At 36.8% G+C, this 15,381-nt stretch overlaps 1 protein-coding gene across 2 annotated transcripts; it reads right to left on the reverse strand.

Annotated features, from left to right (window-relative positions):
- Positions 1 to 803: 803 nt before the first annotated feature.
- TERF1 (telomeric repeat binding factor 1) lies at positions 804 to 10,801 on the reverse strand. 2 transcript variants are annotated; one of them, XM_070942211.1, is made up of 9 exons: positions 10,523 to 10,801; positions 9,241 to 9,336; positions 7,853 to 7,983; positions 6,784 to 6,870; positions 5,227 to 5,376; positions 4,184 to 4,305; positions 3,828 to 3,931; positions 2,565 to 2,635; positions 804 to 1,078 (listed from the first exon to the last, which is right to left on the reverse strand). In XM_070942211.1, exons 1-9 carry the CDS (start codon positions 10,755 to 10,757, stop codon positions 920 to 922), a joined length of 1,155 nt encoding a protein of 384 aa, XP_070798312.1. In that variant the 5' UTR covers positions 10,758 to 10,801; the 3' UTR covers positions 804 to 919. The 2 variants fall into 2 exon arrangements, with proteins under 2 accessions (XP_070798312.1, XP_070798313.1); XM_070942212.1 differs by lacking the exon at positions 2,565 to 2,635.
- Positions 10,802 to 15,381: the final 4,580 nt, after the last annotated feature.

The following is a 15,381-nucleotide window of genomic DNA, read 5'->3' on the forward strand; positions in this document are numbered from 1 at the left end:
TCGACCCTCAAAGGGGTCGCGACCCCCAGGTTGAGAACCGCTGTTCTAAAGCATTATTTCTTTGTTAAAGTATTTCTTGCACTGAAAAATTTAGTCTCCCTGTTCTGTTTGCATAGAACAATGAAGATGTCCTTATTAAACAGATCCAACATGGATCTTAAACTTGTCTGCTTAAGACTCTACTTATGTCTTAACTTTGCAGTATTTGTATGATCCTGCAAGATATTACCCTGAATTTCTTACAAGCTCTCCAGAATGAAAGGTTACCGTATTTTTCGGAGTATAAGATGCACCGGAGTATAAGACGCACCTTATTTTTTTGGGAGGAAACTAAGAAAAATAGGAAAATAAGAAAAAAGCTGACTGGCAGGTAGATCGGTCTCCTGGAATACCCCCAATCAGCTGTTCCCAGAGGTGAATTTTAGCCACAGATTCCTTGGTTGTAAGCTCTGTGCCTTGCTTTTTTTTCTCCCTCTGAAAGCCTCAGAAACAGCTTCAGAAAAAAACCTCTGAAGCTCTGTTCGGCTTCTTTTCTGAAGCTCCATTTCTGATGCTTTTTTCAGCCTCTGAAACCTCCGTTTGAGAAGCTGGGCGTAGCTACATTCAGAATATAAGACGCACCCAGATTTTCACCCTTTTTTTGGGGGGAAAAACGATGTGTCTTACCACTCCAAAAAATACGGTAAATCAATCTGAAATTGCTTGTCTTAAGCAGCTTTATTCAGATGATAACTAGGTAACAGACTTCAATTTAACAACTTATCACCTCTAGATTTTCAAGAATCAACGAAGACACCAAAAACTATTTTTAGGAACTATAATTGCATAAAATGGTTCCTGTTTATTCGTTTAAGACATGACCTCATCATCAAAATATAAAGAGGCAAATAATAGGCTGAGTATCTGAGGAAAAAACAATTTAGGCCAAGCCTAACTTAACTAAAGTTCTCCATCTGTCTTTTAACATAACATTGGTTCTATTATTAAAATCATAATTCTGAAGAATTTTCATCCAGTTTCCAACTCCAAACTTCTGTACACCATTTTTTAATTTCTGGTCTTCTTCCCACTTCCATGGCTATAGAAAATTAAAATAAGGTATTATAACATGTATCTTTTCAAGCACTTTAGTTATTAGCCTAATTAGCAATTGCTGCAAGAACATTATATTTCTATTAACTCTCATTCTTGAAAGCACAATTAAAGCCTATAGCATTTGCATTTTACAAGAAATCAGCATTTTAAGAACTATTTCTTCTATTTCCATTATAAAGAATAAAAAGCTTTCTGAAAAGCAAATGATTATTTCAGATATGAGAATTACAGGGAAAAATAGAAATTACTTTTATTACTTCTAAACACAAACACACACATCTGTTCATATTTATAAAACAGCCACTTGCATCTTATAGCAATATTGTTTTCTTAAGCTACAGCAATTTCGATTTCTGTATGTGTCATAAGTCTTATCTCCAATATCAATGTAGTGATTGTCATGATTTTTTAAAATTACAATTTGAGTTGCAAACCTGTTACACTGTATCAAAATACAGACTCCAATATAGAGATTATTTGAAAGGAGCAGGACAAAGAAGCAGAAGTCTACAAAGATCACTGCTTATATGCATTTAGATTTGCATTATAAAATGGAAACATTAACATTTTTCTGAACAGAGTTCTCTTGCATATGTATTAACAAGTTCAATTTCCTTGGAATATCATATCGTTAACACCAAAGAACTTGGGACAGTTGAAATAGAAAGCTGATAAAAACCAGAGACAACCAGTTTCCAAAATCTGAGGGGCCAAACCCACTGACAAATATTTGTATTTTGTGGGTCTGAATATATGAGAATTATGTAACAGCAGAAATTCTTTCCTTTTCCTTTTGCTAACCAGCTGTAACAGAAGTGCCAAATAAGAAGGCACCTTGGCTTCTTCACTGATAATTGGCTAGATATACATTATTATGATATACTATAGACACAACCTTTTGGGCAACATGCAAAGATCACAGTTTCAATAGCATGTAGATCATTTATGGAGTGACTTTAGATATGTTGGATTTTAATTCCAATAAACCAAACCAACAGTGTTCAGGCATATTAGCTGTGTATTATACAAATTGAATTTCCAGACATTTGGAACAATTGGGGAAGGTTACCTTCTACCACTGTATTTTCTGTCCTTTATTAAATTTCACCATTTTAGATTTTATTTTTATGTCCTACTTGTATATTAGCCTATTTTTTTTTACTGCAAACCTCCACCAAAATTTGTATTATTAAGAAATACCTGCATGTAAAGAAGTAAATAAATATGAAAATATGAACACTGCACTTCTTCCTATTACACTAGGTTTGACCATTCTGCATGGCCATGCTGGATTGGAAATAACAAAGTACTTTTATCTTGTCGGATCTTGTATGTATCAGACCATACTTACAGACAGGCAGTCTTCTTGGGCAAGCAGAGAAATATTTTGGAAAAATGCTGTTTCTTTGGTTAATCTCACTAATATTATTTTATATTAATACATTATTTTGAACCTTTCTTGTTTATACCTTTTTCTTCTGACAAGCTGGCAGAAATTCATCTTGTAGAGCATCTGTAGTATTTTTCAGATTTTTTTTACCTGGTTCAGAAAAATAATACAAACACCTCTTTTGAACCCTGAAGTACTGTGCATTTTTTATGGATAACTACCGTATTTTTCGGTGTATAAGACGTACTTCCGTCCCCCCCAAAGTGGGTGGAAATGTCTGTGAGTCTTACAGAGTGAATGTTACCGAAGCCCCGCCCATCCACCCACCATTCAGCCTCTGCCTCCCAGCAATTTGCCTCCTTGCAGCAAACAGCCTGGTCAGTTTCAGCACAGCCTGATTTAGCATGAGCAGCTGATTAGCGGTTGGATCTGCCTCCCAGAATACCGTAATCAGCTATTCCAGGCTGCAGGGATCACCACTCCCCATCGCCTCTGCCGCCTATCGCCGCCTCTGTGCATCCCATTTTCAGCCCGTCCCAGGCATCGGGGATAGGCATCGGTGGCAATCCCCACTGCCTGGAACGGGCCAAAAACGGGATGTGCAGAGGCCAAAAATGGGGCATGCAGAGGCGGCAATAGGTGGTGGCAGTAATGGGAGGCGATGGACGGTGGCAATCTCCACAGCCTAGAACAGCTGATAGGTGGTATTCCGAGAGACCGATCCAATCACCAATCAGCTGCTTGTGCTAAATCAAGCTGTGCTGAACCTGAACAACCTGAACAACCAGGTTGTTTGCTGTTTGCTTGCAAGGAGGCAAATTGCTGGGAGGCAGAGGCATATTTTTTTCTTGTTTTCCTCCTCAAAAGCTAGGTGTGTCTTATAGTCCAAAGCGTCTTATAGTCTGAAAAATATGGTAATTAAACTCACTTAATTAGGGGACTAGCAGCAGGACTGCAACATATAAAACAAATAGAATAAAGTGAATCAATAAAAAATAAAACAAAGGGATATCATTTTTAAGAGGGAAAAAGAAAGCCTATGAAAGAATGTTCTGAATAAAGATATGTCATGTATTAGATTTAAGATTCAAAGGTGTATGGAGATTAGCCCAAATAAAGCTGAACCTAGTCAACATAAATGGAAATACATCAAGCACAAAGCCTGCCAAGCTACAGAATGATCATTGATACCTTGGTCTATATTTTGCTTTCAATGAGCAACTATTTTTTTAAGTGAAAGGGGGGACTCTGAAGCATGGATTGTGGGGAAGGAAATCTGATTCCCCTCATATTTCCAATATATCTATCCTGTTCAGATATACTGAAATTACGTAGTACTTACATTGAAGAGTTTTTCGTTTTGTATTTTGGGGCTTGCGGGAAATCGGATTCTGCCTTGGTTTCCAAAATGATTGACCAGGTAAAGAACAGGAATGTTTATGTAATCTATAAGAGAATGAAAGAAAGGAGATATGATAGAGAACATCTATATGGATGGTGAAACTTTTCTCCCCTTGTATTATATCATTCTTTGTTAAATTCCACTATCCGCCTATTTTTCTAACATAATACATTAAAAAAATTAACTAGGAAAAGTCATTTATTTACCAGAATATGTTAAAGCTGAAAAGAAAACTCTGCAACCTTCAAGATAACTAATGTTGATATAAAACTAGCGAATTCCAAGGAAAGTCATACTTTAACACGGTGTTTGGTGTGTTTTCCAAATGATTTTCTTTGTTTGTTTCAACTGTACTGTCGCATTGTATGGGTACCATTATGTTTTCTGAACTTTTTGTTTTCACCTCTTTTGTAGCTTCCTGTAAAACAGCAACGTTTACTTAAGAAATACTACTTTTCATATCTTTTCCAGTCTTCCTAAAACACTTTTTACCATATACTGCTAGAAAGGAATTAAAACACGAGATTAATAAAAATGTAAAATGAAGACAGCAATATAATTAACAGCTAGAGTTGTGTAATGCTTCAGTTCAGAAGAGGTGTAATGAATCAGAGAGAAGACCTGTGTTCCTGCTACCTCAATAAGCTCTTGTAAATCATAACGAGAGCAGGGCAAAGCCTAATAACTGTAGATTCAGACCAATAGTCAAGATGAATCAGCCATCACACACTTCTGCAGCATGATATTTATTCAAGTAGGAAATAATTAGATTTTCTCATTCCATTATTCCCCCTTCCAAAATTAATAACCACTTTAATGAGGTTTTTTATGTAGGTAGGAATTTATAACTTCCTGGATCTAGCTACAACTCTTTACCAGATATGAAGAACAAGGGGCAAGCAAAAATGGTTGGTTACATTCAATCAACACATCAGGTGGGAACTGAAAGTAATGCAAAGAAAGCCTCAGAAGATAAGAATCTGGATGTATCTATTGATTGAATCACTAGAATCACTAATTCTGCCCTGCAGGCATCTCTACAGTCCAGGCAGTCCAGAGACACAAGTAATCCTCTAAATAATTCCATCCTAGTTACAAATTGTTGCAATGCTATGCATTTGGTCTATTGCACCTATTATTCTGATGTTATTTAAAATTCGATAATTTGTATAGTATTACAGTTTTAACAATTGGAATGTTTTCCAATACTTTACAATATTTTAATGAGTAAGACATTCAGTCACTTATAAATATGCAATGTTAATTGTATAATTAACATTTATATAATTGAATTAGTATACATTACTTTTATTCTATTTTACTATGGTTTTCAACATACCTTCATTAAAAAATTGTTGGTTTCTTTTTTCAAGAAAATATTGATATAAGTTTTAATTCTCTCAGTCAAAAGATTAAAACTGAAAAATTGAAGAAATGGATGATATGGATCTTTTTGTTTTGATACTGCAGAAAGCTTCATTCTTAAAGGCTACAGGAAAAGAAAGTCAGAATACAATAAATATTACATATTGTGCTTCTACGGTAATCCTGCCATATTTTAAAAGAAGCAGAATATTAGTTTTGCCTCCAGAAACCAAAATGTAGGAAATTAAATCTTTATTATTCCATTATAAATAATATAATACAATATAAGTGGTAAGTACATGCAAATTATCTTTCCTAATAATAACAAATTCACTTTTGTTAGATTTTGTTAAAGTTATCAGCATTTCCTTATAATTTTCACACAACTGTGCACAGATAAGATGATACAACAATAGTAATAGCTTCTTTAGTTCAGGGTTCTCAATTTTCTTTAGTCAAACTCCTGGGCAACCAAAGCAATGCATCTCATGCCAAACATCCTCCTCTAATCTTCCTTTACATTCCTCCATTCCATAGTATTCTTTTTTAAATACCCACTTCTCAATTAAACATCCCACCCTACATATATCATGATTTGTATTAATTTCTGTTTTTCTTTCTGCCTTTAAGTTTATTTCTTCCAACTAGTTTTCCAACCCAGCAATAAATATATGGTGTCACTTTCCAAGATTTTATAGCAACGAAGCAGTAAATTATACAACATACTAAATATAATGATCTGAAAAAAAAAAACTTATGCCAATGTCACCAGTATGAATTTTTCCTTTTTATTTTATTAAAAATATTTATATGGCTGCCCAACTCACACAAGGTGACTCCAGGTGTTTACAAGATTAAAAATCCACAATCTAAGTTCCTTAAAACTTTAATAGAATTGGGTGAAGTTTAGATGGCAGTAAAATAATATTTAAAATTATTACAGAGAAATTGAATAGGCAAGAAGACATGAAATTGGATCAGAAACCTTAACTTGGTAAGGTATGACTATTGAAAATTCCTGGAGGTTTTAATGTCTGTTTTAACATTAATAGAATAGAGGATAACTTTATTTTTGACACTTTTCATAGATGGATCGATCAAAAGGCTGCTTGGTGTACTGTAACTAGTCAGTAAAGCTAAAATTTTAGGGTTTTTTATTATTAGACATTACTGAAAATAGCTGCATTCAGTGTGCCAGAAATGTAATGCATCTATTTTACTGTCCAAAATGTAACAGATAAAACAGTGAACATATTGCAGAATTATCTGCAATATTAAAATACTTTTAATCACTGCTTTCAGTAATGCATCCTGAAGGTCACAAAACCAGGTTGTGGGCACAGGTTGCTCGCCCAAAGTTTAATGGCTTCATAGATTGTAAATTAACAATGACTAGAACAGAGTAAACCCTGAAAGTTGTTTTATTAGCTCAGTAAATCTGCACATTGATCATTTACAAATATCACATGCATTTTTATTTTGTAAGGCTTCAGAACAATTGTCTAATTTAATTCAATATTGAACATACTACCTCATTGCAGGAAGATTCTGGAAAAAGTCTTTCTATCACTTCTGCAGCCTCCTGAAAATATCCTTTTTCCATATATATAGCCACTGCCTACAAAGAGACAACTTTTAAGTAATGACTTCCATTCTTTATAATAAATCTGGGAACAAGAAAACTTATGCAATTTAATGTTATGATCAATTTCACTTTTCTCTGTAGCAACTCAACTTGATGTATGGTGCCAAAGAGCATTTACTCTGTTCTTCCCGTTCAGCACAATGGAGGCATCCATCATCCAAATAAATGTTTCACTAATTCCATTAACTGGTACGGAGGACAGGAAAATCTCCTCCCTGCTACTACTAAGAATTCTTACAGACAGGATCATTTGTTGGAGACAGCTTTATCCTTTCCCTGCCTGATTTTAAGTGTGGATATAGGAGTTTCCACATGTAAAATGAATTAAGCAATATTGACAATGAATCGGAAAAAAGAAGCATGTTTGGCTTATGGAATGAGGCAGACTATGACAGCTGCTACTCCTGCATGTCCAGTTGCCTTAGTGTAATAACTGGAACTGATCCTGGGAGTATCTTATTCAACACTTTCATTTCCCATATTTCCCTTGTGCTATTCTCTCCTATGCTTTTTGGCTATCCAACATGACTAATCCAAGTGCAGAACTCTGCTCTTCTTTTCCACAACTGGATAGAGCTTCTAAGTAATCTTTTTGTTCATTTATGATGCCACAGACTATAAATGGTCATGAGATTTCATGCTGTTGCCAATTAACTGTAAACTCATGTAAATGTTTAAATTCCTAAGTGAATTTTGAAGATGCAACGATGGATTTGATGAAAACAAAGAATTATATTTTGTATTTTGTGAATGGTACAGTTTCCATGGAAATTATTGTGGGGATAGCCTACACATAGTGATTGTTTTGAAGTAGTTTCTAACATAGGGGGAAAAAAAACTTAAAATATTAAACATTGTCCGTCCTATCTCAAATGGCATGACCATTTTGATCTGACCCATGAGAAATCACAAACAATTTATAGAATATATTGTAGATCAATATATTCAAACAAACCTGAATCTGAATTAAGTACTTGATATCTTTCTGCAATTTATCTTGTTTGCTTTGTGTTTTTAGGAATGAAATCCAAACCGACAAAGCATTTTCCAGTGGTGAAAGTCTTTGGTCATCTCCAAAATCAGAATCTTAAGAGAAATAAGAAGAAGTAAAAATAGCAGCGTAGTATTTTAAAGATCAAAAAATTAAACTTCCATATAGAAAAAATACAGTCATCATATTAGAAGTCAATTTCTTCCTTTGATTTTTGGTTCACAGAAGAAAGCTTGCTAAATAGAGATCATCAACTATTCAACTGAGGTAGTTAGGGAGATGATTGAACAATCTTAGGAAATCTCTGGTTTAAAAAGTTATCCTCAGGTCCTTTTTAATACCTTGTTATACAGAGCCTGGTCAAATGCCAAGCCAAACTGTGGATATAATTTAGAGAGGGAGCAAATCAAATAGCAGAGAATAAAAGATCCTTTAAATTTTATTTTGCTACTTTTTTTAACAGTATTTGAAAAACTACAATAAACTATCTAGGGTCCTCAGTTCAGAACAATAGTTCTAAATAAGATATGGGCTTATGCCTGATTAAAGACAACATGCATTATTTTACAAGATTAGCCCTACAACTTTCTATATTATTTTTCTTTGAGCTAGGAATTCCAGAACCACAGTAGTCTATTCAAGCAATCAGTATAAAATAATTTTTGTAACTTTTATTGAAAATGGAGGAACTTAGCAATAGCAATCACTATATCAAAATCATACCATACTGTGCTCAGACTGTAATTCCTTAAGACAAGAGAACTATGATATACAATCACATCAAGAACTAATGCCTAATCTCTAGCCAAAAACATATGTAGGTTAGCTCCTTCATCTTTTGCCCCTATGATGTTCCATTGACATCAAATGTACACTTCTTGGACTAGGTTTATGAGTGCACAGTATTTGTGGAGTTTATATAAAGTTACTGGTTAAGTAGTAAGTTGGCAAGATATCCTCAGTATTAGCCTATCAAGATTAAGGACAACTTGTTTACAAATACTAAAATATGCTGCTGACTTGAAGCTGCCACTAGTGCAGATAATTGTCATTGCTGAGCATAAGAACACAAGGCCATATTTCAGAAAACGTGGTTTGTTGCAATCAACTTACCAAATTTTCAGACCTCTTTTGCTTTTATTAACAGTGGTTATTTCTAATAATTTTAGTTTATATTTTAACAATTAAAGATAAATGACAGATACAAATGTGTAGACTATGTGTGTATACATTTTTGCATTATTTTTTAGTTAAAAGAACATGTTTTTCTATAAATAAGCATATAGTTAGCATTTGATTGCCAGCATCTAATTAAGAATTCTCTCCAAAGCCAAAATATTAAAATGTTTTACCAAATATTTTTCCTTCCGCAATATATGTCAACAGCTGACAGAGGCACACTGTTTCCCTTTGATGAGTTTCTATTTTGTGCAACCCTTTAATAACAGCTGAAAAAAGAAAGCAGACATATCAGTTATGATTTTGTTCCTACAGTGCCACTGTGTGGTTATCAGTAACCTTGCCTATAATACTAAATAGAATTGACTCCCAAATAATTGTATTTAGGATTGAAACATTTCAGAGCAGTTTATACTGAATAGTTTATACTTATGCTAGTTAGTAAACAATTAACCCATCTGTCCCCCAATGTGACAATTTGAAATACCGGTAGTTATTTTGGTCCCTTAGACACTACTGCTTTGTACTATAAATCACTAATGAACATCAATGAAGAAAGAAAATAGACCTCTTCAAATATTTGTTATTCTATAATGTTCTGTAATGCTGTGCAAGTCCTATGAACTCCAAGGTGATCAAACCGGTCAGTCCCAGAGGAGATCAACCCTGACTGCTTTTTAGAAGACCAGATCCTGAAGGTGAAACTCAAATACTTTGGCCACCTAATGAGAAGGAAGGACTCACTGGAGAAGAGCCTAATGAGGACAAAAGAAGAAGGGGACGACAGAGAACGAGGTGGCTGGATGGAGTCACTGAAGCAGTTGGCATGAGCTTAAATGGACTCCAGAGGATGGTAGAAGCCAGGAAGGCCTGGAGGAACGTTGTCCATGGGGTCGCAATGGGTTGGACACAACTTCGCAACTAACAACAAATGTTCCATTAACAAACACCTCAAAAATTACAAATATTCAAAAGAAATGACTGTGACCAAAAAAAAAAAAGGATTTCTCCATTGTAATTGAAAGGTGTCCCGGGAGAAAAGGGTTGATGGATTGTTGACAGCTGCCATTGTATGAGATTGGCAGCCACATATACAAAGTTGCTCTGAGAAACATTTCTTTTAAAAGGCAGCGCGTATATAACTAAATCAAGCGAAGAAGTGTAAAAAAGCATCACCACCACAAGAAAAGAAATACAGCTGTTGAACGTCTGCCTGGCAGAACCACTGCCCTAGTTGTAGAGAAAGCCAAGGGGGAGGAAACAAGCAGTTTCTATAGCAGAGGTCTTCAAACTTGGCAGCTTTAAGACTTGTGGACTTCAACTCCCAGAATTCTCCAGCCAGCATAGCTGCTCTGTTCTATAGTCTGCTGAGCCATGCATTATGGGCTTGGGGCACCCAGCACCAGCAAAGGAGCCACAACTCCAGCCTCCCACATCCCACCAACAGCCAATTACCCAGAGCCAGGTCTCTGCTCCTTTCGAAGTCGATCCGGTTCCCCTCGCAAAAATGGCGGCACAGGCAGCGGCAGGCAAAATCCAGCATCCATCCAGCGGCTATCGACTCCACTTCAGCGAAGAGGTCCGAAGAACTACCCTCTGAAGCGCCACAATCCACAAAGTCCGCCCGCGCCGGCGTCCGAGGCACGGACGTGGCGTCGCTCGCGACAGTTAAATCACTTGTCTGCTCCATTTTCAAATCTCGCACCCCGCTTTTCCAAACGCCGCCATTTATGACAACGGTCCTTGCCGCGAAGGGCTCCACTCTTGGCCACGCCCTCCTTCCGAGCGATTGGCCGAGCGGGTTCCCCCTTTCTCTCTTGTCACGTGCCTTGTTCGCGCTTCTCGCTCTGTGGAGAAGGAGAAATACGGAGCGTTCTCTGGGTCCCGCTTGCAAGATTCTGTTGCGGGGAGAGTGGAAGCTGCAAGGATCGCACGACCAGCTCGGCTTAAATCTCTGCCTCTTTTCCCGCATTAAACATTTGTAATTCGTGATGCCTGTCCCATCGCAGAATGAAACGCGAAAGTTTACACTAGTGTTTTGCAAGTTTGACATTTTAAAGATATGTGGACTTCAACTCCCAGAATTCTCCAACCCAGTCTGCTGCTGACTGAGGCATTCTGGGAAGTGAAGTCCACACAGCTTAGAATCATAGGACTGGAAGGAACTTAGGAGGTCTTGAAGTTTAACTCTCTGCCAAGGCAGGAATCCTTATAACAGGGGTGGGCACCTATGGCCCTTTTATGACTTGTGGACTTCAACTCCCAGAATTCCTGAGCCAGCCATGTTAACTCAGGAATTCTGTGAACTGAAGTCCACAAGTCATAAAAGGGCCATAGGTGCCCACCTCTGGCTTTTACCATCCTGGACAAATGATTGTCTAATCTTTTCTTGAAAACCTCCAGCAATGAACACCTGCAACTCTGGGAAGCAAGCTGTTCCAGTGTTGTTGTTGCTGTTTTAACTGTCAGGAAATTCCTCTTAGTTCCAGGTTGAATCTTCTTCTGACCAGCTTCCAGCCTTGCTTCTTCTCCTGCCCTTAAGGGCTATGGAGAATCATGCATGCTCCCTTCGTTTCTTAAATTGGTTTATCTTCGCTTCTAACATAGTGTATACCATGATCTCCACGTGCCCATTTCTAATCCCTACCTTGAGAAGGCTTGATGGAAGGGACTGGCTTAAAATCATAAAATGAACGATAATCCTGAAAGTTTGGCAAGTAAATCCTTTTGTTTGGGGATAGAGTGAGTTATAAACTAGCCAGCTTCAGATCATTTTAGCGACCTGTGCGAATTTAGCCTGTTGTCTAGTAGAAGGTTTGGGGTGTCATGAGAATCGGTACACGGGGTTGGGTAAATCATGTAAAATGAACCAAGGAGGCACTACGAGTGCAGTAAGCCCGTCGATGGAAAGAGCAACGACTTGATCTCAGTTCAAATATTCCTCATGATGCTGTGGAAAGCGTAAATAATTCAGGAAGAAGCAGACATGAGAGGAGCATAATTGCCCTTCCTGAAGACATTACAGCCTTTTAAGGATGAATGTTCTCTTGCTTTTGCGCCGGCGGGATGGGGACATGAGGGTGGTCTCGCGTTAAACTCCTTTTTTTGAGGGAATTGCAGAAAGAAATCGCGGTAGAGTGAGTCAACGGGCAGAGAAGCTCTTTGAAAGTCTGATCCTGGGCGAGGCTGAATTAAGATCACACAAAGGGCTGAAATGCGTGGAAAATGTGAGTGCACCTAGAGAAGTAGGAAAGATGTCGCGGCATCCTATTTGGTCCCACGATTTTCCTTACTGGAGATTGTGTCAGCGATGCTGAGTGTGCTAAGAGCTGTAAATAATTATTAAGTGCAAAGGATAAATGGACTATCAATGTACTCATCCAGTGGAAATTCCACTATGTCCAATGACTGTCATTCTAATAAATGTTTAATTTTAATCCATAAAGTAAAGGTTCCCCTGGGACAGGGGTGGGCAAATGTGGCTCTTTTACAACCTGTGTCCACAGGTTGTAAAAGAGCCACATTTGCCCACCCCTGCCCTGGCACATATGTGCTAGTCGTTCCAGACTCTAGGGGGCAGTGCTCATCTCCGTTTCAAAGCCGAAGAGCCAGCGCTGTCCGAAGACGTCTCCGTGGTCATGTGGCCGGCATAAACGCCAAAGGGCACGGAACGCTGTTACCTTCCCACCAAAGGTGGTCCCTATTTTTCTACTTGCATTTTTTACGTGCTTTCAAACTGCTAGGTTGGCAGAAGCTGGGACAAATAACGGGAGCTCACCCCGTTAAGCAGCACTAGGGATTCGAACCGCTGAACTGCCGACCTTTCGATCTACAAGCTCAGCGTCTTAGCCACTGAGCCACCACGTCCCTCTCTTAATCCATAGCATGGTCTTATTCTGAATTTTTTTAGCAATGTTGCCCTTTGCTCAGTCAAGATTAGCAACCTCTTTCAATAGTTGGTTACTATATGAACAATAACACCATTTATTTAGAGAGAAATTTTAATAGTCTGAAAGTACAGTATACTCTCTTCAGGTTCATTACAAAGTGATTCCTTAGGAATCCTACGATTCAATAAAGTTTTTCTTTTCTATTATTTAATAACATCTTTCTTTCCTAAGGCTTCCCAAGGCTCTGTGTGCTCTATGCTTTTGTCTTTTCTTTTTCTTCTTCTTCTTATTGGAAGGAACCCTATTCTTTATAATGTTATGATTTCACTATAAGGAGTTTCATAATATTTTCAAGAGATGAAAATTGGCAAGGACACCAATTCTCTACTTGCCTGTGTGCCTTTTTCTGACAACCACATCTCTATTCCTAAACTTGGAAATAAGATGAATAAATGAAATAATTTTTGTGTAGGAAGAGAATGTTTAAAAAAACCCCAATGGTTAGGCTGCATAACAGCTAATGCAACTGTGGTTGGTTGTGGAAAATAAGAGGCAGAAGTATTTGGTATATAATGGTTGCTTATAGTTGGCAATTGAGACTGGGAACTCTGTCTATAAGTGATGCAGTTGTAATGCATGAGGTCATGTGACTGCCAGTTTATGTCAGCAGTTCTGGCAGCCCAAGTTGCTGTTGTCTGATGGATCCTGCATGGGCACAGTCATGTGATCACTATTTGCAACCCTCCTGCTGGCTTCCTTGTTGGCTTGGCTTGTCGTAAGTCTGCAGTGAAGGATGCAATTGCTGACCAACCATCACTTGGTTATGGCATACCGCAATGTCATAATTTTGAGCCAGTTGCCAAGTGTACAAATTGTGATCATGTGAACACAGGAGTGCTGCAACAACTTCAAGTGTGAAGACCCAACATAAGTTCCCTTTTTCAGTGCCATTGTAACTTTGAACAGTCACTGAACAAGTGGACATTAAATGAGGACTATCTGGATATTAAAAAGGCAGGATAACAATATAATAATAATATTTTATTTTAGTAAAAATGTTCAACATCTTAATTTTTCAGTATTAAAAAGGCTGTTTTAGGAAATCTACATTGTAGCCATTTTTTAAGTAAAATAAAATAAAAAACATGAAAACATTGTTATTTTACAATTGCTCTGTGTCTTCCACCATTTCTTCTTTGTGGTCTCTCATACAGATTAGATTAGCTTCATAATCTCTGTCATTTTTTATACTTCAGTTAGTATTTATTTATTGAATTGTTATTCTATAAATATAGTAAATAGTATTTGCTTTTCATTATGAGCCATTTACTTGCCACAAACATGTTGATATATATTCTGCTTCATACACATGTTTTTCCCTATGTACTGATCTAATAAAATGTTTAGGGTCAGGTGTACTTAAACCTGAGAAACAAACTAACAGCCGTGGGACTAAAAATCATGAATACTTGCTTTTTGTATAAAAAGTGATTATTGAGCATTCCTACTTAATAGACAAAAGCAGTAAATCTTGAGAATGTAAAAAAACAGACCCAGATGCACAGAATAATCCTGTACATTACTCAGAAGACACCCCAGTTGACTTAAATTTCTATCAAGGTTTTCTACCATGAACAAAAGTGTTAGGAATTTGTTTATTTATTTAATAATTGTATATGGCTCCCCATTTCATGAGTCTGGTAGTAACAGTTAAACAGAATAAAAACATAATAAAACAACAGAAATAACATAAAATAACATAGCAGCTGTGAACGTAACCATGACAGAAAAGAAAACACTACCATTATACATATAACTTTTCTGATCCATTGAAGAGGAAAATAGGTGTCTTGGCAACTGAACAGTTTAGCAAATCCCATTAAAATATTACCATGGTTTCAGTAAAGGAAATAATAGGACAAGGATACTGCATACTAGAAAATTTTATTATTTTGTAACTATTATAAATATAAATGTAAAGAAAATTTAGCACCAAAGTGATTTAAGATATTTTCAAGCCCTACCTTGATGTCATTATTTGTTTTCACTCCACATATTCTTCTGTAAAAATCCAACTGTAACAGTACCCAAATGATTTATTGTCATATAAAGATGATACAAATAAATGAGTATGGATCAATACATGAAAACAAATTTTTTTTTGAACATTTGCTGTTCAATTATAGTTAATTGAGTGTTATATATTGGTTGAAATGGCCTAGTTAAAATGATTTGGGGTTGTGATTTCAGGGGGCTATATGGGTAGCTTTGGTGAGGAAGCAACTTCAAGTAGCACATACAGTGAAGTCCTTCCCTCCAAAATGAAGGATAACGTTTGCACCCCATACACAGGAATTATGCCTGGAGCAGCTATTCTGCTGAATTTACAGGGGGAATTTACATCTCCTGTTTGAGGAGTTGACG

This window comes from Pituophis catenifer, unplaced genomic scaffold, assembly GCF_029215685.1.
Source record: "Pituophis catenifer annectens isolate HBS135680 unplaced genomic scaffold, rPitCat1.0.hap2 SCAF_3, whole genome shotgun sequence".
NCBI classification, from domain to species: Eukaryota; Metazoa; Chordata; class Lepidosauria; order Squamata; family Colubridae; genus Pituophis; species Pituophis catenifer.

Excerpts from the sequence above, each read along its gene's own strand:
- TERF1 (XM_070942211.1), bottom strand. The coding sequence starts at position 10,757 with ATGGAGCAGACAAGTGATTTAACTGTCGCGAGCGACGCCACGTCCGTG. Across the intron at positions 9,337-10,522 it reads GAGCAGAGACCTGGCTCTGG|CTGTTATTAAAGGGTTGCAC; the intron begins GTAATTGGCTGT and ends TTCTTTTTTCAG. Across the intron at positions 5,377-6,783 it reads CAGAATCTTCCTGCAATGAG|CCTTTAAGAATGAAGCTTTC; the intron begins GTAGTATGTTCA and ends CTTTTCCTGTAG.